Here is a 12,718-nt window from a genome sequence, read left to right as displayed (position 1 = left end):
GCAGTGTAGAAGCAGCAAGAAAGAGTGACAAACTTACACGCGTTGGTAATATGGCCTAACATGCTGGACAGAAAACCTGGGACCGTGCAATATACTTCTGCACGTCATTGGTTTGACGCGCCTTGTTTTCTATGATGTGGTGCAATTCACTTTCTTTCTGCCTCTGACGACGACGTGGACAGCACGCAGCGTAGGCATTTCGTCCTCAAAGCACGCGGGCACCTTTCTTTCTTTTTTTGGGATAAACCCTCAAATATGAAGATAAGAAGTGTTCACGTTGAAAAACAGTGGTGGACAGAACGATCTTGGAACCGGGCCGAGGTAAACGCGATCGCATTGGTTGTATACAGACCTATCGGAATCATCTATACAGAACGTGTCACAGCCAACATGCCAGCGGGTCAGCTTGGTAGAGTTCATAGCTCCTGTAATGAATGGTAAAAAAATGTTTTCAAGAGATTCGGATTTCAAGAGATACCAGAACGAGCATATACTGAAATAAAAATTGTTGGAGTACGTTCATCAAGTGTAGCGTGGCGTATGACGTTTGCAACGGTGACAACGTCTTTACAGTTAGATTGTGAGTCTGCAAAGGACGTCAGCGTATGCCTGTGGACATCCCTGACACCCATCCTGGCAAATATCGTGTTTCTAACTCAAGCTACCGTGTTTAATGTGATTACTTCGTAAATAAGGTAGTAAGCCCCAAAATTTTCCCTTTTGCTTACGTCATGCCACTAGGGGTCACGCACCCTAGATGCCTCCGAAAAATAACGCGCGCTTGCTCCTTTCTTTTTACATCTATGAGATGCCTCAGGGATATAGAAAGTAAGATGTTTTTGAAAGACACATTGTGGACGTACAGGTAAGGTCGCATAGACGTGGCGGACATATGCGACGTATGGGACCTTTGTGGGACGTGCCTGGGATATTTCTGGTTTACTGGGTCATAAGCGTCAAAAGAGACTTCGTGTTACGAACACTAGCAAATCGGTGTCCGCGCTCCGGTATGGGTCCGCAGTCATCATTTGTAATCTGTGTAATCCTCAGTTAAATAAACCTTCATCACCCAAAATGTGGCGCTGCTCTTCCTCCCAAACGGAACAAAACTTCCCGTGGTGCTTCTGGGGATATCATTTCCCGGCAATTTGGATCTCCGTGGAGGACTGACAATTTTTCGACAAACATCCCCCACATCTCCGGGTGGCCATGGTTTGGACTTCCCACAATTATCCGTCGTTTGCCCTCACAGGAAGTTACACGGAGATGCCGGAGAAGTTGCACGGACTTACTTGCGTACGTGCTCAGGGCCCTGTATTTTCTCATTAGTATTGATACTGTTTAATGAGCTGCCTTGTAAGTGGACAGACTCCTAATGGCGTTTTTTTATGCCATTTTGGTTCAGCTTCTGCCACTGCATCTTTCTTTCTCACCTGGTCGTATCTGTTTCTACCTGATTTGATTTGGGTTTTTCTGGCGCATTAGCTACTTTGTTTCTACCTAGTATTTCTGTTAGAGACATTGCGCGTGAAGCTCTAAAAGCAACGAAAAAGGTATCAGAACCATGAACTTAGAAAGGCAGTGGCATACCTTTCCAAAATAAAAACATACACTGTATATTGCTTGTCTCGCGAACTTCCACCAATTCTAGGGTACCGTTTGCCTGTGAGTCAAACTAAGAGGTGAGGTAGGTGTTTAATTTTAATGTGATTGCGTATACCAGTACCACTGGACTGAAGAACTGCTTGCCGTATTAACTCACTTTAACGATAACGTCTCTGTTTCTTACTGCTTTTGATTTGAGGCATTTAGCTGGTTCAGCGAAAGTCAAACTCACGAAGCGACAAACCTCACCATGCTCGCCGCAACATCCCATCAGGGACCCTATCTGGACAATTCTTCGAACGGCCGTTATGGTACATCCTGCGGATGTACAATTAAGGGCGTCCATTCATGTAGCTCCCATAAATGTCCATCTGATATCCATTTCAGGATATGTACTTTGGGATCTATTTCGAACGTCCGAAGGAGATAGTGTTCTGTCTGTGTTATGGAAAACGCTAACAACCCGAACTGCCATTTCTCCCTCCCTTTTTGCTGCTGGAAATGACTCTGGCCCCGATGCCCGCCATTGCTGTGCTACGCTTATTGTGAAGGCAGATTCATTTGTGTAACAAACACGGACACACACAGAAAACGAATCCTCGAATGGTCCACAAAGACAAAAGCCGAACACAATTTCCAACAAGAAGAGAACAAGCACACGAACTAGTTTTCGTCGTTCACACTTCTCCCCCAAGGGTAACGGCTATACGCGGAGGATCTGGCAGAGGACGACTCTTTATCGGCTTTGCTTAGCACAGACTATGTGACTCGCTTGTCGTGGAGATGAGAGCAGGCAAGACCATTTTTTGAATCTGCGACGTAGTTGTGGGCATGCACCCTGACCATTTAACTGCCGCCCACTTTTAGCAAGAGAAGGCGGAGGAAAAGCTTACTTGCGAAGCCATGACATAGCGTGGGACCCGCCCCTATTCGCCCAATATCACCCCCGCATATCTTGGCGCCAACAAGTTTGCTCACATGTGTACCTCCACCTGGACGCGGGAAGGAGAGCACTGCATTCCCTCAACGATGGCCTGCAACGCATTCTAACGCGTGGCGCTAAGCGCTTCACGACAACCGTCACCGGGCGACAGGAAGTTGAATGTTGACACTAAACGCGCGGGCGGCACCGAGATCTTCGGCTTTCAAGATATAAAATCATATGCTGTTCTTAACGGCTCTCCTACACAGCCGACAGGTACAGCACAGATGCCCATCCTACAGTTGGTGATACAACGTTCATACATGATCGGCCCACACAGACGAGCACGATGGCCACAGCGCCTGGTCTTTGATTACCTTTCGCTCCTTCCCTCCCCGGAAGGGGACTACTGTAGGAACACAGCAGTCTTAAGCAATGAGTTACGCCAGGCCTCCACAGCTCCCCGCATTTGCGGCAGTAGAAAAATAAAAACACGTCACAGTCACGTGGTACTACATCGTCAGGCATCATGACGGATGCCCATTGGCCAAAGGAGGATGCGCGCTCCGGGATTGGTTGATAAAGTTTCGAAATATCTGACAGCTCACTTTTCGCGGGCAGTCTCGGCAGTCGGCCAGGAGGGCAGCTCCAAGCAAGGTCGCTGCGTCTCCGCGGCTCGCCGATGTCGGTTGACCACAACGACCAAAGAGGAAGTGTACGCGCGGGTTTGTTCGTGAGCTATATGACTCTGGCCATGTACAGATCTCCGATAAAGTGTCAACCTACGGACATTCTTGCCGGGTCGGAACTGGAATGCTTGGTGAGCTGACGCCTGAGGAACACTTTCGAGCGCTGTCGCATTTTCAAATACAGTGACTAAGAAGAGTTCGTAACGACAAAAGTATTTCCCGTGACTGTGTGACCTACGGTGCATTGCCAGAATGAGAAGAAGATGCTCATCTGTGAAACGCACGCACTCGTGGACTTCGCTCACCTCCAGAAGTAGACTGTATGTGTGCTTTGAAAGTTCGAACTTGGTTTGGTTGCTGTCTATTCAAGGAACGAAACGTCCTGTGCGTACTGTGAATATATGAGTCAAACATTTGAGTTAAACATAACATGAGTCAAACATGAGTCAAACATATACGTTGCATCAATAAATATGTATTTCGCCTATCAAAAATGTCTTAGTTATTTTGGAATAACGGGCGCCAGGTATGAAAACCAGTAGAAGTCAATGGCAGCCAGGGCCGGCCGAAAGCCGAGCCAAACTGAGAGGTTGCTGATTGGTTGGCTGCCAGGCATCACGACGCATTTTCATTGGTCGTATGTACAGTGTTGCCTGAATTATCTCAAACTATGGGCTCTATGGGGAGCTGTGGGCGTCTGGTTACGCCACGTTATTTTCTTTTTACGACTTAGACAAGAAATTAGTCAAGGTGGGCTACAAACGAGGACGACACAAGCACCTAGGCCTACAACCACTAGAATCAACCGGGTCAAGCAACTCGGGAAAACGAAACCATGACGCCTGTACATTTTCCCGTCGGTCGATTTCTTATCTTGTTCTTTTTCATTATCTTCAGTGACGAACACAGCAATCCCTGACCGTATCTCTTCCCCCGTCTTTCCCTTTCTCCTTCTCCCTCCAGGAGCGCTCAAGCTATACGCGAGTGCTGACGTTTGATGAAAAATGATGTACATTAAAAAAAAGCCCTGTATGATGCATCCTCATCGATAGAAATCGAGATGCAGTGAACTTCCTAGTTTTATGGAGTATTATTGAATTACCACTGGTAACTCTACACTATTAGAGAGAACTACACCACCCCCAGGCAGCACATAAACCGAACCCATATTGGCTGGGCAATCTACAGAAAAATATAAAAAAATGACATCAATATTACTACCGTTACTCGGGCTCGTCGTTGACGGTTTTATTGGCCAACCTGGCAGCCCACATTGATCCCTTATTCGGCCAATGTTGGTGTGTTGCCTGGGACAGCACCGTCCTAGCTAAACATCATCCCGGATGACAACGTTCTTAATCGTGATATGTTGAAAACGGGAGGCGGACCCTATTCTGAGTTTATAGTACGCATCAGTGGGATCAAAATACGCTCCGCCTCTTGTTTACAATCAGGGGCAAAAAGGTTGTCGTTCGGGATGATGGTTAGCTAGGAGCATGCTTGTGGGTAAGCTCATGTTTAAGAAGAGCATGCAGAATTCAAATAACGTGTGATTTGCATTACATGTGTCCGCATATCATATCCTTCGTTTGCAGGCCCTCTTGCAGCAACGTGCGATTCCACAACAATATCCGAGGCCAACATTGACTGCTATAAAAGATTTGAAACTGAACACGGCATTTCCCGAAAACCAACTGATCCAATTGAGCCAATTGGGAATATAACCTTACTCTGTAGGTGAGTGCTTTTTCGCGTGCGTTTCAAGTAGTGACAACGAGATTTGGTCGAGGCAGACCACACTAAGGGACGACACAAACATGTAAGCCTAATACGCCCGGAATCATCGAAATGCAACAACTCAGGGAAAAGAGGCGCTGACTCAAGTAGTGAACTGCGTAACTGAAGAAGAGGCAACGCTAGTGCAGCGTCAGAATAAATGAATGAATGCCGGGCTAATGTTGCGTTACAATAAGGGAAAAGTCGCGCTAATGCAAATGTAGCACCCCTAGACGGGAACCATATCCTGTTTCGTGCTTCATCTGTCCAGCGTTCATCAGTTTAAATACACCTGACTGAATGCCATGTCAGGCTGCAATTTCCATCCGATGCTCCCTGTGATTTAACAAGTTTTTCTATGCCATCTTTTCCAGTATGTTAAAATACAACAAGTATTGCGTTCCCAAACTCCTAGAAGACAAAGGATGCCACCCCGCTGCTGCTATACAGGCTGCGATGGAGATAGAGACAAGATTGCAAAATTGTCCAACATTCAACCCGATATGTGAGTATAACAGCGGAAAGAGTTCTCACCGCATAATGCAACCTGAAAACGTTACCATTTTACCGGCCTCGCTGACTCAAGTGCTAACGTGGTCCGTAGTTACCTCATACCAAGGTTTCGGCTACAAATCCGACACAGAACGCCGGCAGCAATTTCGTGACAGTTTACAAGTTGTTCCGAGAGGCTGCATTAAGCGAAGCACGTTAAACACACTGCGTCGTGCGCTCATATCTTAAAGCGCGACGAACGCACGTTACAGAACTTTCAGGTGGGCAAACTCATTCCGCACACCGACCACTGAGGCGTTCGCTCATGATCATAGTAGACTCGTGACGCAAAGGTACTTGGACCAAAACCACGCAATTCTTCAGTGTTTCGTGTCTGATACATATTTTATGTTTCAGCATATTTCACATCGATGGTTATACAGGGTTTTCAAAATTGAGCTTTCACTAGCACTTTATAAATAGGCGAACAAAAGAAAACTGGTGCTATTTTTTTCTGTTCCTTCAGTAAGAAACAGGTGCTACATAATTAGCACCACCTGTTTCTTACACAAGTAGCGTAAAGTTATCATCCGGTTTCCTGTCATCGCTGTGTTTGCGTCGCGCTCGTGAAAGCTTAATCCTGAACACTCTGTGTAAAATACTTTTGTATGCTGTGCCATATATCGGCGATTTTTGGTCGTGTCTCACGTCATATTTCGGCACCATCTGAACCATTTTTAAGATTTACCGATCCCAGTATCTTCGCCTCCGCTCGCGTAATTTCGAAACGGAGGTCATGGTGGTAAAACTTGCGGTCGAACTAGATAAGCGCGTGCTTCTGGCCAATTTCGAGGTACGCAATCAGTGAATTGGCAAATCACCGCTAGCACCCAGCACAACTTCTCAAAGCGGAACGTGCGACAAAGACTCGGCTTCTGCTTTGTAAAAAAATAAAGGAAATCAAATTATTGCGGTATGTGGGCACCGCCCTCTGGAAGACAACAATATCGCTTTGTAAACATTCTTGTAATATGCACTTTGCATGAACTCCCGGGCCTCAATTTTCATTTTCAACATGTACTCACTACGGATTAAATTCGAAAGAATGTACCGTCAGAGCAGCCAAGTAGGCCCGTGACACGAAATATTTGAAACGTGCGATAGGGATCTACTGGACACCTATACAGGGGTGTTCAAAATTAAGCTTTCACGAGCGCTACGCAAACACAGCGATAACGGGAAACCGGATTACAACTTTACGCTTCTTGTAGCACCTGCTTCTTACTCAAGGAACAGAAAAAATAGCACCAGTTTTCTTTTGTTCGCCTACTTATAAAGTGCTAGTGAAAGCTTAATTTTGAACACCCTGTATATACTTTGTAGCCTCTTGCACCATATTGCTTTTGTCAAATAAACGTGAAATCTGATAAGGTTCCTTCTCCGGTACTCGGTCCTGGTGGCGCACAGTCACCGTAACGAGACGTGAAAGCTGGGGTCCGATCTTCAACTTGTCGTTATCTCATAACGCGCGTTATATGCATCACTTCTGCCCGTGACTCGACACTAGCTGTTGTGCGAGGCTCGTGAACGAGTCGTTCAGGCTAACGAAACGAGCTTTATGCATGGTTTTCTGTGGCCACAATCTGTACTCCTCGGGAAACTCGTGTGTTGAGACGACACTGCCCTGAGCAGGCTGCCGACAAGGCCGCATTTTCTCCGACCGATAGGATTGTTCTATTTGTTTCGATAGCTCTCATTACCGTGCTCTCATATCTGCCCATTCCATTCCAATGCCCGTTTTCATGCTCGCTCATACCGCTGTATACCGCTGTATAGCTCGCTAGTCGTGTAAAAATAATGAACAAGAACGTATATCAGTGAAAGTACAAACGTCGACCAATAAGCAAAACTTGAAAATCATATTCATGCCCCGGCGATTGTGTCGGAGGAGAATGGCCTTAAGTATGACACGAGAAGTAATGTTTGCTCAGGTGTAGGGCGTATGGGAGTCCGAGGCCAGAAAGGGAAGATGTAGTGGCATCAGTAGTATTAGACGGAGGAGTAGGTTGTCCTTTCTCCTCAGCATTAACCCTGATTTGATTACTTCTACGTACGTTTCTGTTTCAAGCATCGAAGTACAACACGCAGCCATTACTGTCATGCTTCACAAACTGCGCACTTAAAATAAATTTGCAGTGTGGTAAAACGTTTTGTAGTCATTTTGAACAATATTGCAGGAGAATATTAACTATTCAAGAGAATCTACCTCAAGAAATGTGCCGAGTGCGTTGCTCTTCACATTCAAAACAACATAACACTATGCCGCAACATACCCTAAGAGGAAAGAATTCAAAAACTACTATAGGAATCTAATAATAAAGGCATCGCCTTAGATGTTCATCAGAACGCCTTAGCTACCAAGACGGTGTGAATTACTGTCACAAGTCCTCACAAACATTGTGAACAGCGCATTTTGGCGGGCGAAACTACTAAAATCTGCCTCGTCCAGTTGAAAGGCATCCTGACGCCATCGAGTCCATTCCCGATCAAAAAATCCATCAGCGCCAGTCCTAATGGAACCATTAGACCAATAGGCCTATTGTAATTTTGGACATCTCCAATAGGACCAATGGTTTAGCGGTCTGGTGGGACCATTAGGACAGATGGCTTGATGGGAGCACCACAACAATTAAAAAAAATAGTACACAATGAAAATTTGTTAATTTCTGTCTTTTTCCTTTTGTTTACAGAATTTCAAAAATATACAATGCGCGCAGCATTCCAAGAAGTAAACAGAAATGTAAAGAAAGAAAAGCGCTCTCCAGAACTGAAGGCGCAAAAGCTTACTTAGGGTGGCAGTGCCAATCTCTTTCGATGCATTGGCATCAAAGTGGAAGTGGATGCAGGTAGCACAAACACTATATGTATAACTTGTATTCCGTGATTTGGAGAATGCGAGTGTTTGCTGTCGCGATTAAAAATAGGGGGTGAGATGTCTAAATTTACTTTATTTTCTCACACAAGCAACATTGAAGTGAGGAATGGCTTGGGGTATTAACTCTAGACCAGTGATTTCCCCAGAAATTCACTGCTGGGGGGGGGGGGGGCGCCGAGCTTTCAAGGAGGGGGGTATGCTTGGTGAAAATTCCACTTACGAAATATTTTCTGAGACACGGAAAGAATCGTGGCACAATTGTGACATATCTGCACAGCTTTCCCGTTTTATTTGCACATGATATTACATTAGAACTCAGTACATTAGAATGCAGATTCATTATGAACGACATTTCACATTAAGATGCATAGTCACACGACCAACAAAGAAAAAGGGCTAGCACCTTATCTCACGAAGCTCAATGGATACCTAGCAAGCAACGGTGAAGACCTTAGACGAAAAAAGCAGAATACCTCGCTTGATTGAGTTGGGCGCAAATGCTTCTTGATGACTCACATTGAGTTTGCGTGCCCGCACGCATTTTTGCTCGTATATGAGCGCAATATATGCATTGAACAGTCACTTTCAAATGATTTCGACAAATGCATGGTACGATCATCTGCACGACTGTGGTCCTACAGCCCAAGTTTGACAGTACCGGATGTAACACGCTGCGCCGGACTCACTACCAGAACGTGTTGGTGGCCGAGCTGGGTGGGGTCACCTGAGAAATTTCAGGGAGGGGGGTTGCAAAAATGCAGGGAGGGTGTACACCCCCCCTGGGGGAGTGTAGGGAAATCCCTGCTCTAGACTAACACAACATATGTGTTTCTTACTGATTTTGGTTGAGACATCCTGTAGGCCCATCGAAAATCGAACTTCCGCAGTGCAATCCCGCGTTCTTTTCTCTATCGCAACACTCCATGCCATTAGAGAATTCCGCCAGGACTAGGAAAAATTTTGAAACTCCGACACGCGATATCGGGCGGATATACAGAAAGGGGCGTCCACCTGTGAAGCTCCCAGTCGTTTATGGATGCCTATAGGTACTGGTGCATAGCACGTGGCCTTCTATAGGCTGCGAGCTTCACGCAATCAGTTTTAGGGAAGTTTTATGGGTTTGACGTATCGTCGCGAACCATATTTAAGTGAATCCTGAAGCAATATTACAATATTTCGAGTGGAGCGAGTTAGATGGCATAAAACATTAGAAGCTTGACTGTCAGTGGTCTATCGGCCTGTCAGGACAATGGGAGCTGCCTTATTGAATACTCTAAGAAAGTCTGCTACAGCGATGCTCATTTCTTACGACAGCTAGAACTTTCGATACAGGGGAACGTTTCAGTCTTATTTGTTGCATTTATGTCCTTTACGGGGTCGTGCATGGAGTGTTTTAGCGATTATGCCCAAGCAGGACACAATATTGGACCCCTATATTGGCTAGTCATTGGCAATGCGGGTACAATATGGGACCTGTTCACCAGGATTTTCTTCATACTGCCGATACTGTCAATATGGGCCGATTTTACAAAGTTTGAGCCAATATAGGGAAAATCCTGGCAATATGGACCCCGTATTGCCCATGTGCACCCCATATTGACTGAAAATGCATAAAATGGTACGTACCTGTGTTGTACCAAATGCCCAAGCAGCACGGCAAGATTGGACGCTGAAGCACGTGAAATGCCCAATTCAGTACGTCCATACATGCAACAACTTCCCGCAGAGGATACACATCTTTCAAGAGAGTCCATATACGTGTCAATGCCACTGTAAGATGCACTGAAACTCAACAACTAAACTACAGTGGCTAGAAGAAGTGTGCCGGGCGCCGGGAAATAAGTGCACAAAACTGCAATGAAAGGTCCAGGTGGCGCTGGTCGCAGTAGGCGAGTTACCTCCCGAAGGGCTCCTACGTGGGAAGTTGCGGAGTTCGGCACTAAACCGGAGGATTTCACGTTAGCTTGAAAAGGAATGTTGGTGGTACTTGATTCATGTTCTCTTAATTATGCAGTGATAACTACGAGAACACGAGCACGCGCAATTTTTAAATAAAGAAAAAAAAATAGAGTTATGATCGTACAGTACCGAACACATTTATATTTTACCGAGACCGGCGAGACGTCATAGTAAATATTTTCAAATGGCATATTTTCAAGCAAAAATAGCGTTTTTTGGTTGAACATCAGTGAGGAGACAATCGAGCTGGTGTATACACGTACGATTGAGCGGAAACGTCTCGTTGATTTACGTTCAAGCGTATTTTCAAATGCTTCCGTCGCTCTCTTTTTGACACATTCTCCTTATCCAAGAAAATTTGAGAGAGAAAGAAAAAAAAAGACTCTAAGAGAATGCAGTCGTGTCACTAAAAAGTTATGAAGAACACATATAATCAGTTCATTGCAGTGCACGTCACAGCCAATTTGTTCAAGCTTGATTGGTCAAGGACTTGCATAAATAACAACAAACAACGTTGGGCTAGTTGGTAAGCATACGACATGGTAGAAAGCGCACAAAAACACGGACTAGAAGAAGACGACAACACCAGCGCTGTCTGTGTGTCGTCTGCTTCTAGTCCGTGTTTTTTGTGCACTTTCTACCATGACTTGCATAAAGTCAAAGGTACTGCGGGCGTAGAGCTTCTGAGTGGAAAAATATTACGTAAATGCTGCTTCGAGCACTGAATGAGCTTGGCCAGTCCATGGCCAGGGTATAGTAGACGTCGAAGCAGCTGGTGAACTCACTTTCTTGGATGTGTGCGGCTTATGAAAATGATCTTCTAGTTTATATACAGCTCTTATAACCATAACCTATCCAGCCTATTCGCTCCCAGTCTAGCAGACAGAAGCCTGAATAAAGGTGCGTACAGGGTCTATTACGCGCACTGTATACATGTTCTAAATAGGAATTCTTAACCACTTTCTAACCAGCCCTTATCGAATTCTGTATCAAGCACACTGCATACAACTTTTATACGGCAATTTTTCCGTTTTGTAACCAGTCCAGACTAGGTCTGTGTGCAGCAAAAAGGGAATTTTGGACACTGAATTCCTTTCATTTTTTTTCTGATGCGTCATGTCATTGAGCATTCTTTCGTGCACCGTACGTTGACAGAGATTGCAAAATCGTTTCCATGAGTGTTGATGCACAACGGGTTGAAGTTGTGCACCTGCGCACCAGAATCCAGGTGTATTTTGATGGGCGCACTTTCTTCGTGAAATACTTCGGCGCGTCCGGAAACAGGGCTGGAGCGGCATCGTCTGCTAGCAGCGACCTGTCCCTCGGAATTTCAACGTTTCCGTCGCCAATGATGTGCCGAAGAATCCTTGTGGTATACCCTTCCTCGAATTACCGTTCACACACAACACAGTCAATTGTCAGTCCTTTCTCCGCGCGCTTTACGTTACGCGCCGACTCTTCTCTGCGGGTAGTTTCCTTCGGTGGTCGGAACAGGAAGACCTCATGTTCGTCCTCACCGTGGCATGGACCATGCCGTGAAGACTGGATACCCAGACTTCGCTAAGTGACACACAAAAGCGCCCAAAGAGACACAAATTGAACAAACAAATGCTCGAAACGACACACGTTGAGTTGACAAGTAAGCGTCTGCTTCCCGCGACCTGACTCGCCTAGTGGTTGCAGCGCCCTCTGCGACGCAAGAACTTGTCATTGCGGTTTGCGCTTCCCTATCGTATGGCGTGTATATGGCGCCCGGCACACTTCTCCTTCTAGCCACTGTAACTAAACTTTCCACTTGCTGCAAACAGTCACCATTTTTCTTCGTGATGCCAATGCCAATACGTCGAACCGACTGACAGCGTGGGCGTTTGAGCGAAATCATGCGTCCTACAAATAATGCGCATGCGCAACACAGACTCGGTTCGGACGTTTGATTCGGGCTAAAATGTCGCTGTTTCCTCTAATGATAACGGAATTGCGGCAGGTAAAGTAGAAAACACAATGTTTGATAGGAAGGGGTGTCTCTTCAATAACGCTTGGTGCTTTCAAGTTACTGCAGGCAGTGTGTGTCGCTGATGTGTATGCATGTCACCATCAGGAAAGTGTTCCACTCCTTTGTACTCTAGGAGTGAGTTAGAAATTTTTGGTCCATACACCGTTGCGATCAGGCTCCAACAGCTCCCCATAGAGCCCATAGTTTGAGATAATTCACACAACACTGGGCACACGACCAATGAGAGTGCAACGTTGTAGATATTATGCAATGCCAGTCGACCAATCAGGAGCCTTAACTTTGGCTGAGCTTTCGGTCGGTTCTGGCTACCATCGACTTCTACCGGA

General features: G+C 45.7%; 1 protein-coding gene across 1 annotated transcript in view; it reads left to right on the top strand.

Moving 5' to 3' along the window:
* The window catches only part of LOC135374067 (uncharacterized), a 249,900-nt gene that overhangs the window by 17,205 nt on the left and 219,977 nt on the right, over positions 1-12,718 (top strand). The window contains exons 4-5 of the mRNA XM_064607070.1: positions 4,812-4,953; positions 5,367-5,497. Of these exons, the coding sequence (XP_064463140.1) occupies positions 4,812-4,953; positions 5,367-5,497 (273 nt within the window). The remainder of the gene's footprint in view (positions 1-4,811; positions 4,954-5,366; positions 5,498-12,718) is intronic.

Source organism: Ornithodoros turicata, chromosome 1 (genome assembly GCF_037126465.1).
Source record: "Ornithodoros turicata isolate Travis chromosome 1, ASM3712646v1, whole genome shotgun sequence".
Classification (NCBI taxonomy): domain Eukaryota; kingdom Metazoa; phylum Arthropoda; class Arachnida; order Ixodida; family Argasidae; genus Ornithodoros; species Ornithodoros turicata.
The sequence above is the reverse complement of the archived record's forward strand: the minus strand, read 5'-3'. Positions and strand labels throughout refer to the sequence as shown.